The 24,120-nt window shown below is 32.7% G+C and overlaps 1 protein-coding gene across 5 annotated transcripts in view; it reads right to left on the reverse strand.

Annotated features, from left to right (window-relative positions):
- PCLO (piccolo presynaptic cytomatrix protein) overlaps nt 1-24,120 on the reverse strand; it is a 538,245-nt gene that overhangs the window by 475,799 nt on the left and 38,326 nt on the right. For all 5 annotated transcript variants that reach the window (XM_052001569.1, XM_052001566.1, XM_052001567.1 and 2 more), the window contains exon 3: nt 20,375-21,784. In XM_052001569.1, the coding sequence (XP_051857529.1) occupies nt 20,375-21,784 (1,410 nt within the window). The remainder of the gene's footprint in view (nt 1-20,374; nt 21,785-24,120) is intronic.

Consider the following 24,120-nt stretch of genomic DNA (forward strand, 5'->3'; position numbering starts at 1 on the left):
CACCAACATTAAGAAGAATTTAATTAAAGCAGAAATGTTGATATGAATTCATAATCTCATTATTATCAGTACATTCAAACACCACTACTCAGGATTCATCTAAGAAACCATGCATGTTGCACTTGGAAAATATTTTAAAGGACAGATGATAGTTTTATTCCGGAATATGGGCTTTTCAGTGTCAATTAGCTTCTCCTTTACTCCTAACATGCACTTTTAACAATCACAGCCAACAGTAGATATGAAAAAGCATAATCTTGGCCAATTTACTACAAGACAGTTTTGGTATGGTGCCAGGTTTTCTAGGTCATGTAGTAAACAAAAATAATGCATGACTCATAATCTGATACTTGTGTACATATCGTGTAAATTTGTGCATTAGGGACTATTATTCAAGTAGATTAAGAAGTCAAACATAGATCATAACTGTTTATCTTTGAATATTTTTAAAAATTAATCACTCTCTGATAGATCTCTGATTTCATGTTTGTTGACACTCCCTCAATAGTATTGATTGCCATTCACTAATACTTCCTCATCTCCATTTCTTTTGATAAGTCTTGCCAGAGGTTCATCAATAACTACAGTCTTACCCAAGAACTCTTTAAGTATCATGGATACTAATGAAGCAGATAGGCTTTACTTTGGTTATCCATTTATATCCTCACATGACCAGCCTGCTCACCCTTTTCTGTACATCCCATTCTTGGCCGTCTTATAGCTTTATCAAAAACAAAAACAAAAACAAAAACAAAAACAAAAACAAACCTCTAGTATATATATTAAAAAAAAAAAAAATCCAGAATTTTGATGTTCAAAAAACAAGCAAAAAACCTTAGGCTCATGAAAATCCCTAAGTATGAAGTCTCCTGAACCTCTTACAACTAGTTCTCATATTTCTCAATCAATGCATGCCAAAGAGATAATGAAAAAAAAATCTACCAAGTGATTTTATCTATTTTTTTTGCCAAGAATATTTCATATATTCAGTCAGCACTGACTTTGGGCACAGGTTTTTGTGAGCTTATCTCAGGAGGTAGGAAGAAGTTCCCATATTTTTGTGTTGCTCTGGGTATTGGTCTTCAAATCAAGAGAATATCAACCCATTGTGATTCTGGAGAAACTTGCCAATATCATTAAGCTCCAGAAACACTACCATTTCCAAGGAGAATAATGGAACTGAGAGAGACATCAGAAGGTACAAAAAATATTAGGTTTGGATGACCTTATTCTGTGTGTCCTGGAATCCCAGGAACTTGAAACTAACATAATCCTTCCCATAGAATAAGTTGTTACAGCCTACATGGAAATAGCCTGGAAAATTCATAATTGTCTATGGAAATAATGAGAAATTCAGGATGTTTCTCTCAGAAGTAACGGAGACCTTTACCCAGAGTGAGAGGAATATAGTGGTTTAAGACTCAAGAGATCTCAGAGCAATGTTTAAGGGAGGGATGCCTTTAACATTTGAATCCCCAAAGATGAATCCTGAGGGGGAAAAAAAGGAATTTGGAAGAGAAGCTTCAGAAGTGGAAACTTTAAGGAGCAGGAGCTTCAGGTATAAGAAGAGGAAGATGGCGATTCGCTTTTTAATCTTATAAGTCAAGTGAGTCCAATTCCAATGGTATGATAGAACTGGTCTAGAGATGCTAACTGAGCCAGAAAAGGCATTCTTCCAGAAACCAGAAAGCCAAATATATACTCAAGACATATAACCAAAAAATGCATTAGGGTGAAAAACTGATGCAGAAAAGCAAAGAGAAGTGATCACAGGGCTGGAGCAGGAATGTCATGGTACTGCTGAAGATATGACATATACATTGAGGAGTGAGGCACTACTGAAACAAGTTTGGAGTCAATTTAATCTCATGATGGTAACCATATTTTCTCAGTCCAAAAATTTATCTTCTTAATTTCATCTCTAACATGCCTTATATTGCTCTCATTAAAATGACAGCTTATACTAATAAATATGTGTGTGTGTGTGTGTGTGTGTGTGTGTGTGTCTGAAGAGTGAGGGAAAATCCTAAGCAATTCCCCAAAAAACAATGTAGACTTGTCTCTTCTGACAAATTTCTAGCCCCAATTCATTATCCACCTGCCATTGGTACTATTGGACCAGAGATATGGACTATCTACCTATCTGAATATCAGAGACTTAACTTTAGACATTAATCTATTTGGGTTCTTCCTGTGAATACTTATGTCAAAATTTTTGAATGATAATTCATTTCAAGCAGAAAATTCTGAAATATTCTTGGACTTGATGAAATTTGCAAAGGGTCATCCTAGAACAGGAATATCTGCAAAACCTCACCATATGTAAAAGATACTTCTTAATTTGGACTCTATTCTAGACATCCTCTATGACAGTGGCAATATCTTTGCCGAATAAAAAGTCTGTTTTATTTTACACTTCATATAATCAGAGGGTCACTCAACAAAGCTACCTCTAGTGTGCTAACAAGTCAAGTACTTTGTTTATAGTAAACAAGCAATAGGCACAGTATGATTTTGTACTCTGAGCCTTTTATAAACTTTGTGATTGCAAAAATGTGCTCAGCTTGTGGAATATTAATTGTAAAAAACCTGCCTATTTTCTTCTCATTATTTCATCAATAATAATCTCAATAAATGTACAAATTATCCTCATGAATATTATATAGAGTTAGGAAAGTAGGCATGTGAGACGGTAATGACATTTTTCTTTTTTAATGTTTGTGATTAAAAAAAAATTGTAATTATTTACATTTGTACATCCCCCTTTTCAAATATCTTGAAATATGATCCCTAAAAATCAAAATTATACTATTTATAGTTTAGTTATTTATAGTATAGTTTAGTATTGATTTAATCTTTTCTTTGATAAGCTGATTAGATATTCAGAAAAAAGCTGACTCCTAACTGGTAAATAATCAGTTCCAGTCAAAATTTAACCATTTTCCTTTAAAAAAAGAATTGGTATTATGCAGTGTTTTCTATGTCCAAATATTACCTATTTTCTCTTTGTATAAATTATTTACAATATGGAAAGGAGAGATTCTTTATAATCTAAGCCTTTATACTCTTGAATTTTACTAATAGTAGGTTATATTTTTCAATATACTTCCTTGTATTCACTTTTGCACTGAAGCCATTATATCATAAAGCACATGTTGTTTCCTTTAGAAGAGTCTTAGTAAATTTTCCATTTAAGTTTTCTACATTCTCAGCTTCTGCAGCAGATATAGGCATGAAAGCCAAAAGTATCTTAATAGTCTAATAGTATCTCATAATCAACCATGAAATATGACAAAATGTTTCTTGATGTTTGGACAAAATACAACCAATTCCATAAATTCCTTTATTTTCCTCTAGTAAGCAGAATAGTGATTCCCTTTCTCAAAGAGTATGCGTATTTTTAAAATATAAAATAGTAATCTCTTGCCCCGATAAAAAAACAGAAAAGGAAAGATTTTCCCCAAATGATCTAGAATTAATAGAAGAATTTTTTTTTCTATATAAGTCCCTCTATGATCTTCACTGTAATAGGAAATTACTGGGTTTTGAAGGGCCATGCCAAATTAATCAAACAAACGCTGTAAGGTTAGAATTAGAAAAAATTTGAGTATAGAGTCTCAGACCCAGAAGAGACACAGAAGACTCTCAGCCACAGACAAAGAGAAGACCTGATCATCCTCTTGGTAGCTCTCCTGCCTTCATCACTTCTCCACCTAAAGACAAGGCCTGTCCAGAGATCCTCAAGAAAGCTAGCCCAGACATTACAAAAAATAAAATGAAATATTTGTAAAGCATTTTTCCAAAGCTTAAAGCATTATGAAAATACTAATAATAATAAGATATAAACAGTAGGTGTATATGAAAATAATGTCAGTACTAATTCACTTTGGTCTCCATTGTAGGACCATAAGCTTAAACCAGAAAATGCAAAAGCTAAGAATTTTCAAATTTCAAATTTGATTCTCTATGAATTTCCCTCATATACCCTATGATTAAATCAAATTGACTACTTGCTATTGCACCATATCTTGGCATAATATCCAAAAGAACTGGAATATCCTCCTTCTCTGTGCTTTTTAGAAAGCCTAGTTCTCTTCAAGGATGACTCAATACTATTCCCTTTAAAAGGCCTTCCCTTATTCTTCCAAGTGCTATCATATCCCATACATCCACAATCATGTAGCATTTATTTTGTGTATATTTTGTATTTACTTATGAGTAAGCACATGATGTCTCTATACCCCAGTAGGATATAAATTTCCTTTACTATTGTATCTCCATTTGGAAGCTTAATAAATAATTTGATCAATTGAATTAGTCATTCTTCTTGAAGAAGAAAGGTCACATTGCTGCTGCTGCTGCTACTACTACTACTACTACTACTACTACTATTACTACTACTGTCAATGCTAGTGGTCCGATTTTAATTAGCTCTTTATTAAGACAGGAATGGAGAGAAATAGTAACCTGCTATCCCATGATAACTAAGACTAGAAACGTCTTATACCATAAAACATCTCTGGTTGCCATTGATATTAATCTTCCTGACCTGCTCTGAGATTGACATAAAATCTTATGAATATCATGACAGAAATGGGACAGAAGATTTGAGTTTTCCTAGACTCATATTTTCCAGGAGTGAGTATCCTACTTTATTACATTAATTTACCAACTACCATAAATATCAAATCTCTTATCCACTATTTTGACCAACTGGTAATTTATCTGCCCTATGTGAATACATTGTATTTACACCCTTTGCATAACTCTCTCTACAAATACATTCTAATTCAAGAAAGCCAGAGCATTCCTTATTTTTCCTATCTTCTTCTATTCTCCAGAAATCATATATCTTAAAAAAAAAAAACAACCTCCTCTTTATCATAGATCACTTTGTTTGACACTCTTACTATCCTCTGATACTCAGAGAAACTTGGTTTTCTCATCCTTGACTTCCTTCTTTGGAGCTAACTTCACCTTTCATGATCTATCCCTTGGGTAGAGAAGAATAATTAGTCAAATCCTTGCACCAAACTAATTCATCCAGACCCTCCATCTGCTACCATCACTCAGCAAGTTTGCATATCCATTTCATCTAATTCAGATCCATGTTGCTATCACTGACTAGTCTCCAAATCACTGCTCTTCTTTTGTTTAATACATAGGTCACATTCTTCCTCTCTACTTCAATCATTTTTCATATTTTGGGTTCCTAGAGATATGCGCTGGACATACCCATTTATCTTCTCCCCAATTCCATGACCTCTATTTCCATTCTTTAGTAATCCTTTTATTTTTTTCCATATCAACTATTCTACTCCATGCAGCAGCTGTTTCCAACCTTTTCTCTTGTCAAGCTCCAACACTTCCTCTCATCCTTTCATTCCTTAACAGAATGGAGGCCATCTGTCATGAACTTCTTCATTTCACCCACTCTGCACCTCATCTCCCCTCTATAGTTTTATTTTTCTTTTTTATATTTTTTCCAGTCTTTGTCAAGAAAGTAATCCACTTTGCCAAGGTTAGTCCCTTTATCTATGCATTTTGTTTCATCATTTCCTTTCTCTTATACCTTGCCTTCTCTTCATTTATAATCTGCCTCTCTCTATCTCCTATGCTTTCTTCCTCTCTCTTCCTTTATCCATATCCATTGTCTCTATTCCCAGTACCTACAAACATATTTAGGTTTCTCCAGTGTTAAAGAGAATTGACTTATTCCTGCCATCCTCATCTGTATTTTTTCTTTCATTTCAAAATTCTAAAAAAGGGAAAACCACAAACCACTTTTAAATCCTATCAATTTGACTTCCAATTCTATTATGCAAGTCATTTGTTCTCTTAATCACTATCAGTGATCTCTGGACTAAACCCTTGGCACTTTTCTCATCTTCCTTTATTTTATCTGAAACTTTTTAGAAAGTTGACAGACTCTTTCCTCCAAGAAACTATCTCCTCACTTTTTCCCCATCTTAGCAATATTCTCACTTTTCTAGTTCACTCCACTCAGCTCTCAAAATGATATGCCTGAAGTCTGTCTCTGATCATATCACTCCCCTATTCAATAAACTTCATTGGCTACCTATTGCCTCTAGGATGAAACATAAAATGTTCTGGCTTTTAAAAGCATTACATAATCTAATTCCTTTCCAACTTCTTAATCTTTTAAGACTTACTGCCCTCCACATGCTATAAAATCAGTGTAACGCGTTACATTTCCTGATTTCCTGAATCTTCACTGACTGCCCCAGGAACTACAATTCTATTGCTCTTCTGTTTCCTACCTTCCCTGGATTCTTTCAAGTCTTAGCTAAAATACCACTTTCTAAAGTCTACCTTCTCCTGATAACTTCCTAGTATCTGTGTGTGTGTGTGTGTGTGTGTGTGTGTGTGTGTGTGTGTTTGTGGGTATACATAAAACTTGTTTCTACATAACATGTTTTCCCTAACATGAGAGTTCCTTGAGAAAAGAAATGGGTTTTTTTGGTTTGTTTGTTTTTGTTGTTATTTTGTTTTTATCTTGCTTTGTTTCAAACTTTCCTTTTAAACCAAATGCTTTATACAGTGCCTAGCCTGTAGTTTCCATTTAGCAAATGTTTATGTAGTCACTGACTAAACTCTAATAATATACTCTCTGCTGTCGCTTTCATAACCACTTCTTAGTTAGCTTTGCTGTATAATCATCCATCTCCTAGCATGTCAGTTTAAAAATTTCCTAAGGTTCTGAACTGAATCTTCTTTTCTGTCTTTTACTTCCTCCCTTGTTGTTTTAAGCAATTTCCAGAAGGTTTATTTACCATCTTCTAAGTGCATAACTACAAAAAACATATCCAGGTATAATTTTTCTCATAAAGCACATCCCAATATCTCCAACTCTATGTGTCATGCCATCTCAAGCTCACAATCATATCATCTGAGAAAATTTTGATTCTTCCATATTTATTTATTTAAATTTAAGAAACCACAATCCTTCTGTTCAACCATGTTACTTTAGAGTCTGTGATTTAGTAATGTTGAGTTGCCTGTTGCATAGAGGATAAATGACATGCCGAGTTCATGTGGTACTGTGTTAGTTGGAAGCATTATTTGACCCTAAATCTACCTAACTCCAATGCATCACTCTATCCACTATAACATCTCTACTGTCTTACTATGTAAGCTTCTTGGATAGGAACTATGTCTTCAGTACTTATCACAGAGTAAATGATTTTCCATACATTTATGTATAATAGATAAATCATATTATATCTAATATAGACTAGTTAATAAACTATACACAAAGTACGATTATGTCAGGTGAGAATATGTTAAAAGGAACATTTACTTGTGTCAAATATCCCTAATTACATAGGATAATTTCAAAAACTATATATCACAATTGTTGGATGCACTGGAAACAATGCCATTAGACATAAAGCAAAGGTGATTAAAAATGTTTACCAAATGGAACAAGAGAGAATCAGAGAAGTAGTTGGATAAGCAAGAAAATGAATAATAACTCATATAAAATTTGACCTGTTTTGCTTTTTGTTTTTAAGGGTATCTTTGAAAATATGTTATGAGTGAGATTTAAAATGTTCCCTGAATTTTCAATCTGAATTTTAAAAATATCTTTCTATAAGTGTTTACTATTGGGCACAATTTAGAGAGATATTGAGGAGTGACTAAAACAAAAAAAAAAATATATTGATATCTATTTGATTCTTGAAAACCAAGGAAAATCTGCTCTTCATTAAGCCACTTTACTCACAAAATGCACTAAATGAATTTAGTTGTCTTCTCTCTCCCTAGGAGAGACTTCCTCAGTATATCCAAACAGATGTGAATGTTACAAAATTCTATTTCTGCTTCTTTCGTGACTTCACATCTCTAACGAAATTAATTCTTGGAACAAGAAAAATCAATTTACTGGAGTTAGGAACATCTTTCATTATTATAAGTTATTATAAGAAATTCCAACTCTTCTCTTAAAACACAGGAAGCTAATTCCTAATAAACTATACCACCTGCTTTACCTTCTTGAGATCCTTCAAATTATTATTGACAGTTAAGATTACAGTCTAAATGGCAATAGCACCTGCGTTTATTAAAGAGAGGCATCCTTTTCCCAGATATAAACCACTAAAGCGCATCCATTTTACAAAAGGTTTATGTTAGTCTAATCTTCCTTTAATAGAAAGTAGGTTTTTAAATGTATTACCTACCATGAGAAGCCTTATAGTACCATAGAAAACAATGTGTGTCCCTGTACAAATCCCTTAACTTCTTGGTACTCTAAACACTTCCCTTAAATTTAAGAAAAAGGACTCCCCTGTATTGAGAGGAACTTTTCTAACATAGACATTCTCTATATCAGTGAAATCAAAGGCCCAATCCTTTTCCATATAATAGGAATGTGAAACTAAGACATAGTAATGTTAGAACAATCCCAATAGAGAGTAAAAGATGAAATCATAAAATGCAAATAAAAGTTTCTTAAATGGCCTAATCTAAATTCACTTTAGAATAATAAGCCTATTATGCCAGATTAATATATATATGTATGGAAGATTAAAGCTCATATTCCATGAAAGGGTGAGGAAAAAAGAGACAGAGGGTATATAAAGCAAGGAGATTAGAGAGGAGATTATGGAGGAAGTAGCTGAATGAAATGAAGTGAAGTATAATTGAAGCTACTTGACACAGTGTGTCAGAAGAGATAATCACCAAACAGGAGAACCAGGTTCTTCCAGATTATTGTCTTTTAGTGAGTTGATGGAGAAGATGGCCAAAGAAATGGTCAAAAAAAAAAAAAAGTGACTTATGACATTTCTCAGAGTCCATGTTGAAAAATTTGTTAGTAAGACTAAATTGTAATGAAGTCCTTTTAACACTTCCATACTAAACCTTATGCCTCAAAATATGTCTCAGAGAGGTCCTAGACAAAATTATCTATTATTCAGCTGAGTAAAGGACATTCCATGGTACAGAGTTCTAGGTTCATTAATTGTTGCAAAAATTACTTGAAGAATCAATGACAGAGATGGATTTTCATTTGCATAATTTATTTATACTTAAGACATGTATGCTGAGATATCAATGACTTAATTTTATGGGAACATTGCTTTTTATTTCACCTTTCAAGTTGATAATGCTAGCCCTACTCTACTTGATATCAGTTCCTAACTACATATTTCAATTTGGAGTAAAATTAACTTAACCTTCTAAATATAGTGATGAGGCACATTGTTTTAATAATCACAAATGATATGGTTAGTTTATTTTTATGGAATTTAAATGTCAGCTATCTGTCTAAAAGAACATTCAGAATTTTAAGATGATGATAGATCGGTGTAATCAGCAAATGTCTGCTATTTTTTAGAAATCTGGTGAATCACTATACCAATTCTAGTCTCTACATCTTATTTGGCATGAAGTAATCATAAAAGCTTTATATGGCCAAGCTACTATATGTGTGTATATGTGTGTGTGTATACATATATATATATATGCAAAATTAGGCCACACCATGCATAAATAAAACCAGCTATCATTTCTCATCATAATATATAGTAACTAAAAATAACAAAATTTATTTGTTGGAAAAAAATCTAGAATGTTAGGGAGAATTTTAAAAAATGGTAAGAATTAAAAAGAATATTCTTGACAGTCTTCAAAATATAATATAAAGCAGCAATCATCAAAACAATCAGTATAGTCAACAGTAGAGAAGTGGATCAAGGAAATAAATTAGGCAAGGAAAAATCAGAATTACTAGTACTTAATAATGACTGCTGGAAGCAGTAGGAATCCCATACAAACTACTTAGGAAAGAATTCCATATTTGTTAAGTACTAGGAAAACTAGATAGCAATCTGGTAGTAATGAGGCTTAGACCAATACCTTATACCATATTTTAAAATAAATTCATTATGAATACACCATCTGGGTCATATCATAAACAAAATGAGAGGAGAGTTATATCATATGTCCTTAACAGCCATGGACAGGAGATGAATTCTTCACTAAACAAGGAATAAAAGCAAGTACAAAGGACAAAATAGATCATGTTGATTAAATGAAATTGAAAAGCTTCTCAAACATACAAAACTAATACCATCTAGGATAAGAAAGAAAATTAGTCAAAATTATATCAATTTTCTCAAGTAAAGATTTATATTATAGAAATACCATTTCTGAATAGATAATGGTCAAAGAATATGAATAAATGGTTCTTGAAAGAAGAACTGTAAAATACTAACAAAAGATAACAAAAGATGAAAATAGTCAATGCCATGGAAAGAGAGAGAAACTAAGATATTATTGGTGGAATTATGAATTAATATATCCATTTTGGAAACAATTCAGAATTGTTCAGATAGTATTTCATACTCTTTGAAAGAAGGATTCTATTGCTAGTCCCAATGAGTTTACTCATAAAAAGAAAAGTCTACATGTATCAAATTATTTATAGCAGCACATAGTGTAGTAGCAAAGAACTGGGAATAAGGTAAAATCAACTGGATCAATAGGAGAATGCCTAAATAAACTAGGTACATGAATTTAATGAAATATTTCTGTGCTACAAGAAGCAATGAATGTGATTACTACCTAGAGGCCTGGAAAGAATTACATAAACTAATGCAAAGTGAAGTAAGCACAGACAAAAAACTGGAAATAGACCTATAGCCTTGTAAACAGAAAGAACAAAATCAAAACCATTGACAATGAATATTGCAAAATTACAAAGAACGTCTTTGACCCCAAAGAAGAAATATGAGAAGGCATCTCCTCTGACTCTTTTGCAGAAATATATGAATATGATGAGAGAGATAGGTTTATGATTGTGGAACACTGCACTTATTCTCAGATCTTTTCAATATATTGATCAATTTGGCTGCTTTTTTTTTTCTATTTCCTCTTTTAACAACAACAAAAAAAAAACCTATTTGTTATCTAAGATGGCTGAGTGAAAGAGAAGAGCAAGGATAACTATGTAGAAAACTATGTAGAAAATAAAATACATCATCATAAGTTTATTTAAAAGAAATGTATATATCTACAAGTCATTAATGTCTACATCTTTATAAAACTCTACATCAATAGTTATCTAGAGAATTTAGATCAAGACTTATTAAACTTTTTCCATTCATGATCTCTATTTACCTGAGAAATTTTTATTTGATCCCAGGTATATAAAATATGTATACAAATCAACATATTGATAATAAATCATAACTTCAAAATCCCCATATTCAGTTAACATACCCCATCTGGGGTCATGAACCACGTTTAATAAGCTGGAAAGTAAATAGATCCATAACTGGCTGTCTATCTCTACTTGACAAAAACTTCTGAGGGGAAAAAAGGAAGCAAACTGATTTTGAAGCCACAAGACCTAATTTCTTATTTCTCATCCCTGGGCCTTAGGGCAAGACACTTCAATTCCCAGGGCCTCAGATTGCTCATATGTAAACTGAAGGGAGGAATTGGGCTATCTGACTTCTGAGGGTCCTTTCAAGTTCAGATCTATAATCCCATGAAAAGTATTTTCTAAATTTTTCAATTTCTAAGTCACGATAAAGCTATTTTAAGAACCTTTCATTTCTTCTCTTCAAGCACTAAGATGGCCATCATTAACACAACAGAGTCATACACCAGATTTACTAAGTAAAAACAGAAGCTCTGCTGTCATCACAAATAAAAGAAAGGAGCAATTCAAATATTTTATTTGAGTCATGGCTCATTAGCCATATTTTATGCATATCTAAAATAATCTTTCAAACTTCTGGTAAAGACTCACACTTGGGCCTTTAACAATAAGGTCTGTTACACTTCAGAGGGATTTCTCAGTTTAGAAATATATTCTATCCAGAAGAGTTGTTTGGCTTCTGGGCCAAATCTCCTAAAAAAGTTTATCTCATATCATACACTGTCTTAGCATTTAATATGACCACCATGTACTTCTAACATTGCTTCTTTCATTTTAGCCCTGTAGCTCAGTTTTCTTCTTTATGTGCCAGCAAGAACTCAAAAAAGTCCTCACTAAATTCCCACTAGTAAAGGAGAGGCAATCTGGTACCAGACATTTTGATAGGTGTGGAGCATCACTCTTCAGGTAGTGATGACAAAAGAAATTAGGCAAGGGCCACAAGGAAAAGTCAATTATTGGTTCCAATATGAACTGACATTTTTATTTTCATTTTCTTGGAAATTTCTATTGAGAGAACTATTATACTAGGGAACATTTTAAAGCTATATAACACACTAATTTTCTAAATAACTCACACAGATGTTCCTCATCCAAACTAATTCCAGAAGATTTAAGTTTCTGGTGGTAGCGAAGCTTTTTCTTGAAAGTCCAGAACAATCTTCTAGAAATCGTAGAAATAATCATGGAGTTCATACTCAATGCACATCTGTACATCTCCTCTACAAGTTATAAACCTAAAGAGTGTCCAGGTGCAAGGAAAGTGAAGTGCCTTGAGCAGAAAAAGAAATTCAGCACAAATCAGCAAAAAGTTAAAAAATATCAAGGGAATTAATGTAAAAAAAAAAAAAAGTACAGAAGATGGAGGCTTAGCAGTACCAAACCTAAAATTGTATTATAAAGTAGCAGTTATCAAAACCACTTGGTATTGGCTAAGAAATAGAGTGATGGATCAATGGAATAGATTAGATACACATGATACAATAATCAAGGCCTATAGCAATCTAGTAATTGATAATCCCCCAAACTCCAGTTTCTGGAATAAGAACTTACTATTTGACAAAGTTGAAAATAAAATGTCAGAAACTTGGCATAGACCTATATCTCACACTCCATACCAAAATAAGGTTTCAACAGATACATGATTTGGGTATAAAGAATGATACCATAAACAAATTAGGAGAATAAGGATAATTTACCTATTAGATCCTTGGAGAAGGGAAGAATTTATGACTAAACAACTAGAGGACAGTATGAAAGACAAAATGGCTAGCATGTATCAGAGGGAAGTCTTTTACCCAGGGAATTCATTCAGGGAATGATGTTCACCATGACCAACATATCAACAAATACTGCATCAAACAATATGTTACATGTCATAGGAATATGTATAATAAACATTTGTTGGATTTAAGGAAAAGAAAAGTCCTGGCAGAACTTTTCAAAGGGGGAAACAAGCAAGTAAGCACTAGGTACCAAAAGGATAAGAGGAGTTATCTCCAAAAAAGATAAAAGGATTCCAAAGAATAGTCTGGACTCCTAAAGAAAAATATCACCAGCTTCAGAATTTTGCCAACAAGCCACCCTTTCTCAAACTGCAATCATTTATTTAGCACCTACTGTCTGCAAATCTATGAAGTTTGAATATGGTTTTGCCCTATGTAAACAGCTATGTGAGAAATGTTCTTTATAACAAAAGCAGCAGCCATTCTTTTCCTTAATCAATTTCAGTGTTTATTTTCCTTTTAATTACTGTTAAAAATATCACAGTTACACCTGAACTAAGCTTCCAAAGGAATGCTAAAGTAGTAAACAATATGCCTTTTCATTGAGTAAACTATCAGAGAGGATGGTTGTTGATTTCCTTTTAGTATTCACAAAATTTTCTATAGCTATATGATCCTTTGAAATCTATGAAATATCATGCATTTATTCATACAATATTTGTTTTCTTCAATAAAATTACAGAATAGAAGATCCAACTGGGTAGTGGAGTGGGGGAGACACCTACACTGAGCTGTAAAACAAAAATCTGACAGCAGTAAACTAAGATAACGGAACTAAGACTAACATACTCTAAGCAAGAGGATGGGTGGAAGTGAGGAATGTAAACAGAAGCAATCAGGATAATAAGATTTGGATAAGATTTGTGACTTTTATGAAAAGAAGGGATCTCTATTTAAAAATTTGCTCCACTGACAGAATAGCAGAACACTTGCAAATTATTCTTCAATTCTTTGCAAAGACAACATGTCTATGATCTCTAACAGCAGATAATAAAAGCATGTATACAGTGTTCAAAAATAACTATGCAAGTGATGCTGGCTTTGCTGCTGGTCCACTTTCTATTGTTCCACTTTCTGCTGAAATATGGAATACATCTATAAATTTAAAAATCTACTATTCCAATGAACTGGGAGCTTCTTGAGATATGACCTGTTATAAGATGGACATTTAATAAATAAATGTTTGTTGACTTGATTTGATTTGCTATCTTTAAACTAAAGTATTACCTGGGGATGGACAATTAGTTACCAAGTCAGGGAAATATAGATTCAAGTTGCATTTTTTTATACAAATAGGCTGCATAACTCTGGGCAAGTTACTAAAACCCTCAGTGTGCTAAGCAATTGTGTGACTAAGTGCTTAGCTGCATTGGCAAAAAAATCACAATTCTTACAACCTACAAAAAACCAAAACTTTTTTCAACAAATAATTTACTTATTAAATTAACTCTTATTAAATTTTAAAAGCTGTAAAAAACAAAGGAGAGTTTATGAAAATGTTCATTAGGCCCTCCTTAATTGTTTTAGTTTCTATGCATGCAGGCTACTGCATATTTTTGTTCCTAAAATATGTCATGGTAAATGCTTACTCCCATTCCTCTGGCTTATATTTCCTCTTGCCATAACATCTCACTTTTCTAAAAATGAAACCAAAAAAAAATGACTCACTGTCATGTATCAATATGCATCATTCTATACGTCAACATCCAGAATTAAACATTTATTATATTTTAAGTTACATCTCCTGACCAATAAGAAGAGCTTATCATTAGTCTTTTCCCCCTCTCCACCAGAATTTTCAACTGACAACTTTAACAATCTTAAAGAAAAACCTCTCTTGATTCAGTATTCTATGTGAAATTCCCATGTTAATGAACTACATCTAGTGAAACATGGGTGTGGTAACCACCCATCAATATACCATCATTGTCCAGGCCAGGAGTATCAATAACAACAATATCTTGGTGCTCAATGCAGGATTGCTCACAAAATCATTATTTCTTTAGATTCACAATTCTTTCTTTTAGATCGTTTCTGTAAGATATAATTCTACTCTTTTGAAGAATGTATACCAGATCATAATGTAGTTTGAGATAAATGTCTCATCCTACAAACCTTAACTATTAAACAGCAAAACAAAAAACAAAAACAACAAAAAAAAAAGTTTTAAAGGTAGCATTCATCCTCTTTATAAAGCATATTTGTGCTTTATCCAATTTGCAAACAACTTTTTTTCTTTTGATTTTGTATTAATAGGAATTATATTTTTTCATGTCTTCCGGACAAGAGTCTGGAACAAGTCATTATAATACCTGTATTTTTAGATTATCCTTGTATTCTTTCTGTAAATTCCTACAAAGAGAATCCAAATTATAGTCACAAGAGGTGTTATTCAGACAGCAGATAGATAAAAATACCACCCACTGCATCTTTTTTATGCCTGCTCTAAAGGGAATTGGGAGGAGTAATGGAGACAGTAAGTGGTAGTTTGGAAAAGGTGAGAAAACGGGCACCAAAGAGTTTATCAGGTCCTGTTTTTATCTAACAATTTAGAAATGGTTAAGACAGGGCCAGATATTAGGAGTGTGCAATAAAAGGAAGAGAATATAATCTGAAATACTATGACCATTCTTAAATTGTATGAATCAGAGAGTCTAACAACACCGAAATCAGACATAAATGTCATTTCCAAATAATTCTAACAGATATATAGGAATCTATAGATTAAGCTGGATTTTGTACAATATTGAATATATTAGTATTATACAGCTAATATCTCGTGTTATTTTTTTAAATTATTCTGAATTTCTGGTGGATGTTAGGGTGAGAAAGTCTTGGTATGGAAATTCCCTACATGGATAAAGATCTACAAAATGATTATACATCTGCAGATTAACCATTCATCTTTCACTACCAATTTAGAGAACTATATGGCAGAAATTAAGTAATTTTCTCATATTTACACAGATCCTATGTCAAAGGCAAGACTTTATTGACTCCCTCTCCACATGTGTTGTCATTTGATAAATGATATCTGGTAAGATGCAATGATAATAAAGAATAATTATAGAATGTATATCTCATCCAAATACTTTTAGAAGGTACTAAGACTCAGTGGAAAGAACACTGCATTTGGACTCAGAATACCTGGGTTTAAATGATGATTGTGGACATATTACTTTATCTTTCTGGGCTTCAGTTTCTTTATCTTTAAAAAATAAGGAGTTTGAACTGAATAACTTCTAATATCCCTTTTAATCTAAATAGTTGATGCTTGTTCACTCAAATCTAAGGTACAGGAAACAACAATGGTTTCAAGAATAACAAAAGTGACACAAATAACCATCAGGAATAGGTCCCCAAATGAAAGCAATATTCCATCATATAATGGGCACTTCACTTTTGTCATGACAAGTATTTGATACTTCTTAGCAAAATAAAATGAAAAATAGAATTTTCATGCTTGCTTTATATTATGTATGTATTACTTAAGGTACATTTTGTAACCAGAGTTCATTTTCAATGGCTATGGTCAATGGTGAAATTGTGATAGAAATCTTATATGTATCTTAATTAAAGTGTACCTACCACTTTGCCTTAAAGATCATTCAATACTCTAAATGTAGACAACATTAACCGTTGATAATAATGACCAACACAGAGTAGCCAAATTCCAAGGGCTACCAAGACTTCCTTTAAATAATGTTTATTTGTCAATAATATCATTCTTCCTAATGGAAAAAGTAAGGCAAGTCTCTTTATACATAGCCTGGTTTTATGATTATTTATTATTTCAAAGACAAGATAAAAGTATAGTTCTAAGTTCACAGCAAGGATGAATAGTCAGCAATATAATTTTATCCTACACCCATATGCTACGACCCTCAGAATATAACCAACGGATAAAAACAAAAAAGAGACATCTGCCACATGAAATTTATTTCAAATTTTGCCTATAGCAGCATTAACTATTGTGACTCTGGATTTCCAGATAAGCCGAGTTCTTCCAGATTCAAAGTGTAGTAAAAACATTTCTCTAATCCTTTATTTTTAAGGTCACAGGCTCAGCTTTAGTATACTGGAAATAGCTCCTATTTATGATCTAGTGTATAAGATAAAAGAAATTGTGATATAGTCTATAAGAAAGAATGAAGCTCACAATAAAATATAGTACACTGTAATCAAAAAATAAGAAAACTTGAATTCAGACAAATTGCATTCAGCAATTCATGCACTATGCTTCACTAAAATCCGAGATTTCAGTTTCAATTATCTTTAAAATGAGAATAATAATGCTCATACTGTCTAACTCATAGGGTGATTATGAGCAAAGGGCTTTGGAAAAACATAAAACACTATATAAGTATAAATTATTCTGCAGCTGCTATTCTTCTTCTACCTCTTCTGTACTTAATATTGTCAAAGAAAAGAGAAGCTTAGAGGTTTAAGTCTTAAGACTATCAGAAAGCTCAATTACATAATCTTGTTACACTTTGTACTCAAGTTCACCATGTGGTAAGTACTTGCCTAAGTCTTGGATACATTACTCCAAAAGAAACTCACTATACTAGAACTTCCTAAAATCTAAAAGATATTTAGACTTAATTGAAATAAAATAAAATAATATCAAATCAGATATCTTATTTACACAGTTCAAAGATTACATATGGAAAATCAAAAAAAAAAAAAAATCCACAACAATCTAAGATAAACATCATAAAAAGAATGGCATAAAACCACATTACATAAATCTAGATCTGGAAGGAACCTCAGCAGTTTTCTAAGATGATCTCCTTATTGTAAAGTTGAGGAAATAAAAATTTAAAAAAAACAAAATTGAGAAAATCAAACCCAGTAAGATTAAATCACTTGTGCAATGTCACACAGAAAGTACTCTTTGATACAAAAACTTTTTCACATGAAAGATGTAAGTCAATGCACCATTCTATGTAGATATGGATATTAAGGTATATAGATAACTATATAGATAGAAATCTCTCTATATGTACACATATGTGCACATATGCCTCCAATGTGTGCTTTATACCTGAACATGCATGTGTGTACATCCACACACCATCCCTCCATATCACAAATGAGTTATTGGATGTGACATTGCTAGATGATTGCTGAACTTTTGGTAAATGCTATCCTGTGTACTTAGAAACAATAGAGAAAATGAAAATTATAAAAAAATAAAATAAAACAAATATCTTTGAGTTATCTGATGTGGAATACCCTCAAAGCATTGCTAGATGATTGCTGAACTTTTGGTAAATACTATCCTATACTTAGGAACAATAGAGAAAATGGAAATTATTTTAAAAATTAATTTTAACAATCAGTATCCAGGAAGTAACACATGTAAACTTAAGTAAATATCTTTCAAGTCTTCTGGTATTTTAAAAGCACCAGACTCCCTCAGTATTTTCCAGCAAGAAGTAATTCTTATACCTCAAGAAATAACCTTTCCATGAAATTAAATGGTTAAAAATGCACAATACCTAAAAAGCTTATTCTAGTTAAGGACAAACACTTGCAATCTTCAAAGAATTACTAGAATTATTTTATGTAAATATTCATGTTGGCTTCTTAATTTCTAGATATACTCCAATTTTCAAAATAAATATGCCCATACATTTGACCCTCTATTTTAAAACATATGTGTTTAGTTTTACTTTATTTTTATTATCTTGTTACTATCAAACTTTTATTAATTTCTATTATTTTTTAAATATTTATGATGTCCTATACTAAAATAAAACTTTGAAAAATCCTGAAATAATATTGTGCAATTGTTTTCAAGATTAAAAATCTCAAAAGCAAAACAAGTTGTAATAAAGTTTATTTTTGCCAGTCTAAATAATAAAATAAATACAACTTTATACCCATATTTAAAACATGCAATTTAATTGTATTTCCAATATTTGAAATAGGGTATAAATTCAGATAAAAAGTAAAAGTGGACCATTTATCTTTATATATATAAAACTTTATATATTAGGTCAAAAGACAATGAAAATTTTTAGTTTGTAATTAATAATATTTAAGTTCATTTTTTCCTACATAAAATAGTTCATTAAATATTGAATAGCAAATAAAAACTCAAACTTTTTTTATTATGATAGCCATTAGAATTTAAATTTCAAAGAACTGGAAAATAAATGATATGGAAGGGGAATAAAGTATTTGAAATCTGTTGAATGAGTTTGATGTCCAATAATCTTGGCATAAACCTGTGTTCTCGTAGAAAAATGTTCCCCTTTTTATACATATCCGTCCTTTTCATTAACTCTATTCAAAACACTACACAGGCATTATAGATATTTTCAAAAAACTATATTAATTATACATGTTCTGTGTGTTCTTTAATAATTTTAATGTTCTTATATATTGTATATTATTTATGCTTTGTGTACACACACACACAGATATTCTTATTTTAATTAAAGATCATAAATTCTTTTCAAGTCAGGGTCTAATTTTCTATCTTTCCTACATTCTTTTTAAAAAATTTTACTTATTTTATTCTGGACTTAAAAAATAAAGTGAGCATTTCCATAATATAGAATAGAATAAAAAAAAAGACGATTGTGCACAAAACTGCAAATCTATTATATACAACTTGCTATTCTTTTAAAATATGTAATAAAGTTATCATATTCTTTTTTTCCTTCTCTCTCCTCTCCCAGAGATGGATAACATTGGATACAATTATACCTATACATGTAAAATTGTTCTGCAAACTTGTACTTATCAATTCTTTTTCTAGATGCAGATAACATCTTACAGTACTCTAATGCCAGTGATAAAAAAATTTATAATAGAAAAAATACATCTGACCACTCCTACCTACAATCAACTTTATTGTTATTCATGGTTTTAATGGAAATTTGAAAATGAAAATTGATATACAATGGATTTTAAATTGTTATAGACTCACACCAACTAGTTTAAATAAAAGACATCCAAGACCAGCAACACTGACATAGTCATGCAATAGGTACCTAAATAAAAATTACATTCAAGCCATAAGTCTATAATTCCAATGAATCAAAGAAATATTTTTTGTGAATTTCCTACATATTTTTTTTCTTGAGGCAACTGGGATTAATTGGTTTGCCCTAGGGTCACACAGCTAGGAAATATTAAGTGTCTGAAGCTAGATTTGAACTCAAGTCCTCCTGACTTCAGGGCCTGCACTCAACATTTTTCTTTTAACCTAATATTATGTTAGCCAACAAGAAGGTAAATCAAACCACTTTTTAATATGATAGTAGAATCTCATACTTAAAGTTTATCATTAAAGCACTTTTGCTTTGTTCACAAGAAGCACAATGTTCTCATTTCATTGATCACTAAAATATCATGAGTCAAAAAAAATTTAAATGCCATTTCCTACCTCAGTTAAGTGTGGTGTCGGATTAAATCCACAGAGATTGCATACCACATTCTTGCATTCTGTACAAGTATTAAAGTTGGGAGGATCCTTAGAACCCACATTTAGGCCAGTTTTACAAAGGGGACAAGTAGATTTTGGTTTGGTGGGCTTTTCTGATTCTAGAGGGCCAGCAGCCTTTTGAGGTTCCACCATTTGCGGTTTGCTCTCTTTTGTGGGAAAAGGCTTCTTTTCTGGTTCTGTGCCTTTGATTGGGGCAACCTGTTCAGTTTTAGGCACCTCAGCTTTTTCAGCAGTTGGAGCTTTTGTGTCCTTTTTAACAGGTGTGGTTTTAGGAACTGTTTGTGGAGTTTGACTGGTGGGCTTAGGTGGTACCTGAGATACAGGTGGATGTGAAGGGGGAGGAGGTTGTTTGGTTGGAGCCCCTGGCATACCTTGTGCTTGAGTTCCTGCTTGACCAGCTGTGGAAATTAAATTTGATGCCTGGCTAAAGATTGAGGCTCCAAATCCAAAGAGCTTCCCAGTGACTGTCTCTTGGGGAGTTGTGGGCTGCGATTTCGGGGCATCCGTGATACTTCCCAGATTAAGACTGAAACGTCTCGACTGTTCTTGGGTCTTTGGGGGCTGCTGGGCCGTAAGTGTGGGTTGACCAGGACTAGGCTTTGTGCCTGGGAGAGTAGGCGATCCTTTTGGCATTTGCTTGGCATCTGGTTTGGGGCTCATTTTGGTTTGTGCTTTCTTAGGGTCTTCCTTTTTTTGAACTGGATCAACTTGTTTTTGAATTTTACTCTCTGAGATCATCCCAGGTTGTGAAGTGAGTTTGGAATCAGATGGAGTACGGGATGGGCCTTTAGAATCAGGTGGGAGTTCTTTATCCCCCACGGGTGGGATAATTTGTGTTGATTTGGCAGAATCTGTTTTTGGAGGTTGTGCTGTTTTCTCCTGAACCTGTGATTGCATTTTGGAGCCTGGGAGATCAGGTTTCACTGCAACTAAGGAGGAAGCCACAGCATCAGCTGGAGGCTTCTGTGTCTTTGGCTGTTTGGATTTGTCATCAGCCACTGGTACCTTGGCTTGTTCAGATTTGAGAGAAGGCTCTGGGTGAGGGGTTGGCTGGGTTACAGACTCTCTGGGGGAAGGCTGCTTGGCTTTTGCTGGAGGAGAGCCTGGAATGGATGGTTGCTTTGTGAGTGGCGGAGGTTTTTTAATCTCAGGGGGCTTTGAAAGATCTGGTTTAGGGGTAACATCCTTTTTCAGGGAAGTTTGCTGGGGTGGAGGAACTGGTTTAGTCACTGAAGATGCTGTAACCGCAGGGCTAACCTTCGGTTTCGGCTGAGGAGTTGGTGGAACTGGGGCCAAATCACCACCCAATGCTCTTTGCATCTGGCAGTTTAAACAAAGCCACTCTTTAACCTGTAAGGAAGAAAAAATAAATGTAATTGAAAAAGCCTTCAGAGGATTTTCAAAACCATATAAATTGGTAAATAAAAAAGAATCAAATAAATTGCCCCTTGATGGCAGAGTCTTTGTCTCATTCATTTTTGTATGCCTCTATATACCTAGCCCTTACCATGTGCTTAATAAATATTTGTAGAATAAACTTCCCAAATGAATCAAAGCATTGATTACAACCAAAAAGGTTAATGGAATTAAAAATTAGAGATTTAGAAAATGTGAATCTGTCTATACTTCTGAAGAAAGGGAGAGAAAGAAGATGAATATGATAGTGCTTTTCCTTCTCATAAAATATATGAATATATCTATATACATACACAAATACATATAGAGAGACATATATATGTGTGTATGTATAGACTGCTTTAATTAATATGAAATTTTTCCTTTTGTTCCAATCAGATCTTATTTAGGTAGAAATCAAGTCACACAAAAAATGTGGGTTAAAAATCTCTAAGATTAGCTTCCCAGATAAGACATACATGAAATTTTTCCAATGATATCCACTCCAGATTTCTAAGTCCTAAGAGCACTACAAAAAGAGTGTGATGTTCCTATTTTTCTTGTGCAACAAAAGAACTGTACAAATATGTATACATATACTGTATTTAAGATACACTTTAACATATTTAACATGTATGAGACTGCCTGCTATCTAGGGGCAGGAGTGAAGGGAAGGAAGGGAAAAGTTGGAACAGAAGTGATTGCAAGGGACAATGTTGAAAAATACCTATGCAAATGTTCTGTCAATAAAAGACTATAATTAAAAAAAAAAAGTGTGATGTTAGGAAGGAATTGTATTTGAATCACTGCTTCCCCACCACCACCCCCTTGCCAGCTGCACGACCTTATACAAATCACTACCTTTTTCTAGGTCTACTTCCTGCTATATAAAATGAAAGTTGGGGGAAGTAAAGAGGGATAAATGGAGTAGATAGATGACCTCTAATGTCTTCTCTGCCTCTAAATCTTATAATTTTATGACTCCTCAAATTAAAATGTTACCTTCAAATTAGATGATCTATCATGATAGGTATAGAAATTGAAATATGTTTGCTCAGATGATGGGGAAGGGGGGAAGCAGGAGTGAGGGAGAAAAAGAGGGGAAATTAAGGAGTGTCAATTCATCCATATAGTCTATAACTTGGCTATAGAAAGGGGTTATATGCTAACCTCCCAAATCACCATCCACATAATATGATCACACTTTGTAAAATTATATCTTTTATGAAAAGAAATTAAATAAAAGGCATATTTGATTTATCTTAATGCAGATAAAATATTTTTATTATTTCTAACTAGAATGAAATAATATGCATTATGAATATTGATTATTATGTAGTTCAGAGGAAGATAGTATCATACTCAGATAATATTATGGAATACACACAAAAATCTATCTTGTGGGTATTTTCTAAATTTGAAAAAAATATGCCTCATGACAAATGCTTTTAGAATGAAAGTGTCCTGTCAAGGGTGACTTTTCATCCTTATCAATATTAAACCCTTGAAATCTCAAAGCAGATTAAATTTCTTTCTACAAGTACCAATTACAACAACGAAGCAGAAAGCCCAAGAAATAATCATTCTATCAACCTATGTTATGTAGAATGGTCTGTGAAAATACTTCAGCACACCTATTCATCGTCCCAGTTCCAATTTCAAGCCCTACTTTTGCTGTCTCCTTGTAAATCCCTCTCATCCCAAATCTGATTTTAGCTCTGTTACAATTCCCTACTTACCTCCTGGTCCAAGGGGAAAGGAGGAGGGAAGGGGAATGGAAAGAAAGGAAGAATCATTCAGCTACACAATGAAGTTAAGAATTAATTCAAAGGATTTGGAAATTAATCAGGAAAATAAAGTCCATACAGCCAAACTCAGTCACTTCATAGATATAAAAATTAAGAGCCTTAGAAATTAAATTATTTGCCCAGTCACGAGTAGTTGATTCTAAATTTTAAACTCCATTCCTCTGATTCTGAATAAGTGCTTTTTCTTTTACATTCCTATAATCCTTGTAAATTTCTAAAAATAGCATTTTTAAAAAGGTTTATTAAATGTGTCTACATTTGTTTAGATTAGATACTTCTTGAAAGCATTTCTTTATTCATTCCTTCTATTCACTTTATCAAATGTATATACACATATACACACACAAATCATATGCTCCATAATCATATATTAGTAATTTATCTATATTTTCCTTTTTCTTCTAAAATTCTTTTTGCTAACAAGTAAACTTCATGTACTTATTATACAAGTCAAAAAACTCCAAGGATTTGTTTTCAATCTTA

Source organism: Antechinus flavipes, chromosome 5, assembly GCF_016432865.1.
Source record: "Antechinus flavipes isolate AdamAnt ecotype Samford, QLD, Australia chromosome 5, AdamAnt_v2, whole genome shotgun sequence".
NCBI lineage: Eukaryota > Metazoa > Chordata > Mammalia > Dasyuromorphia > Dasyuridae > Antechinus > Antechinus flavipes.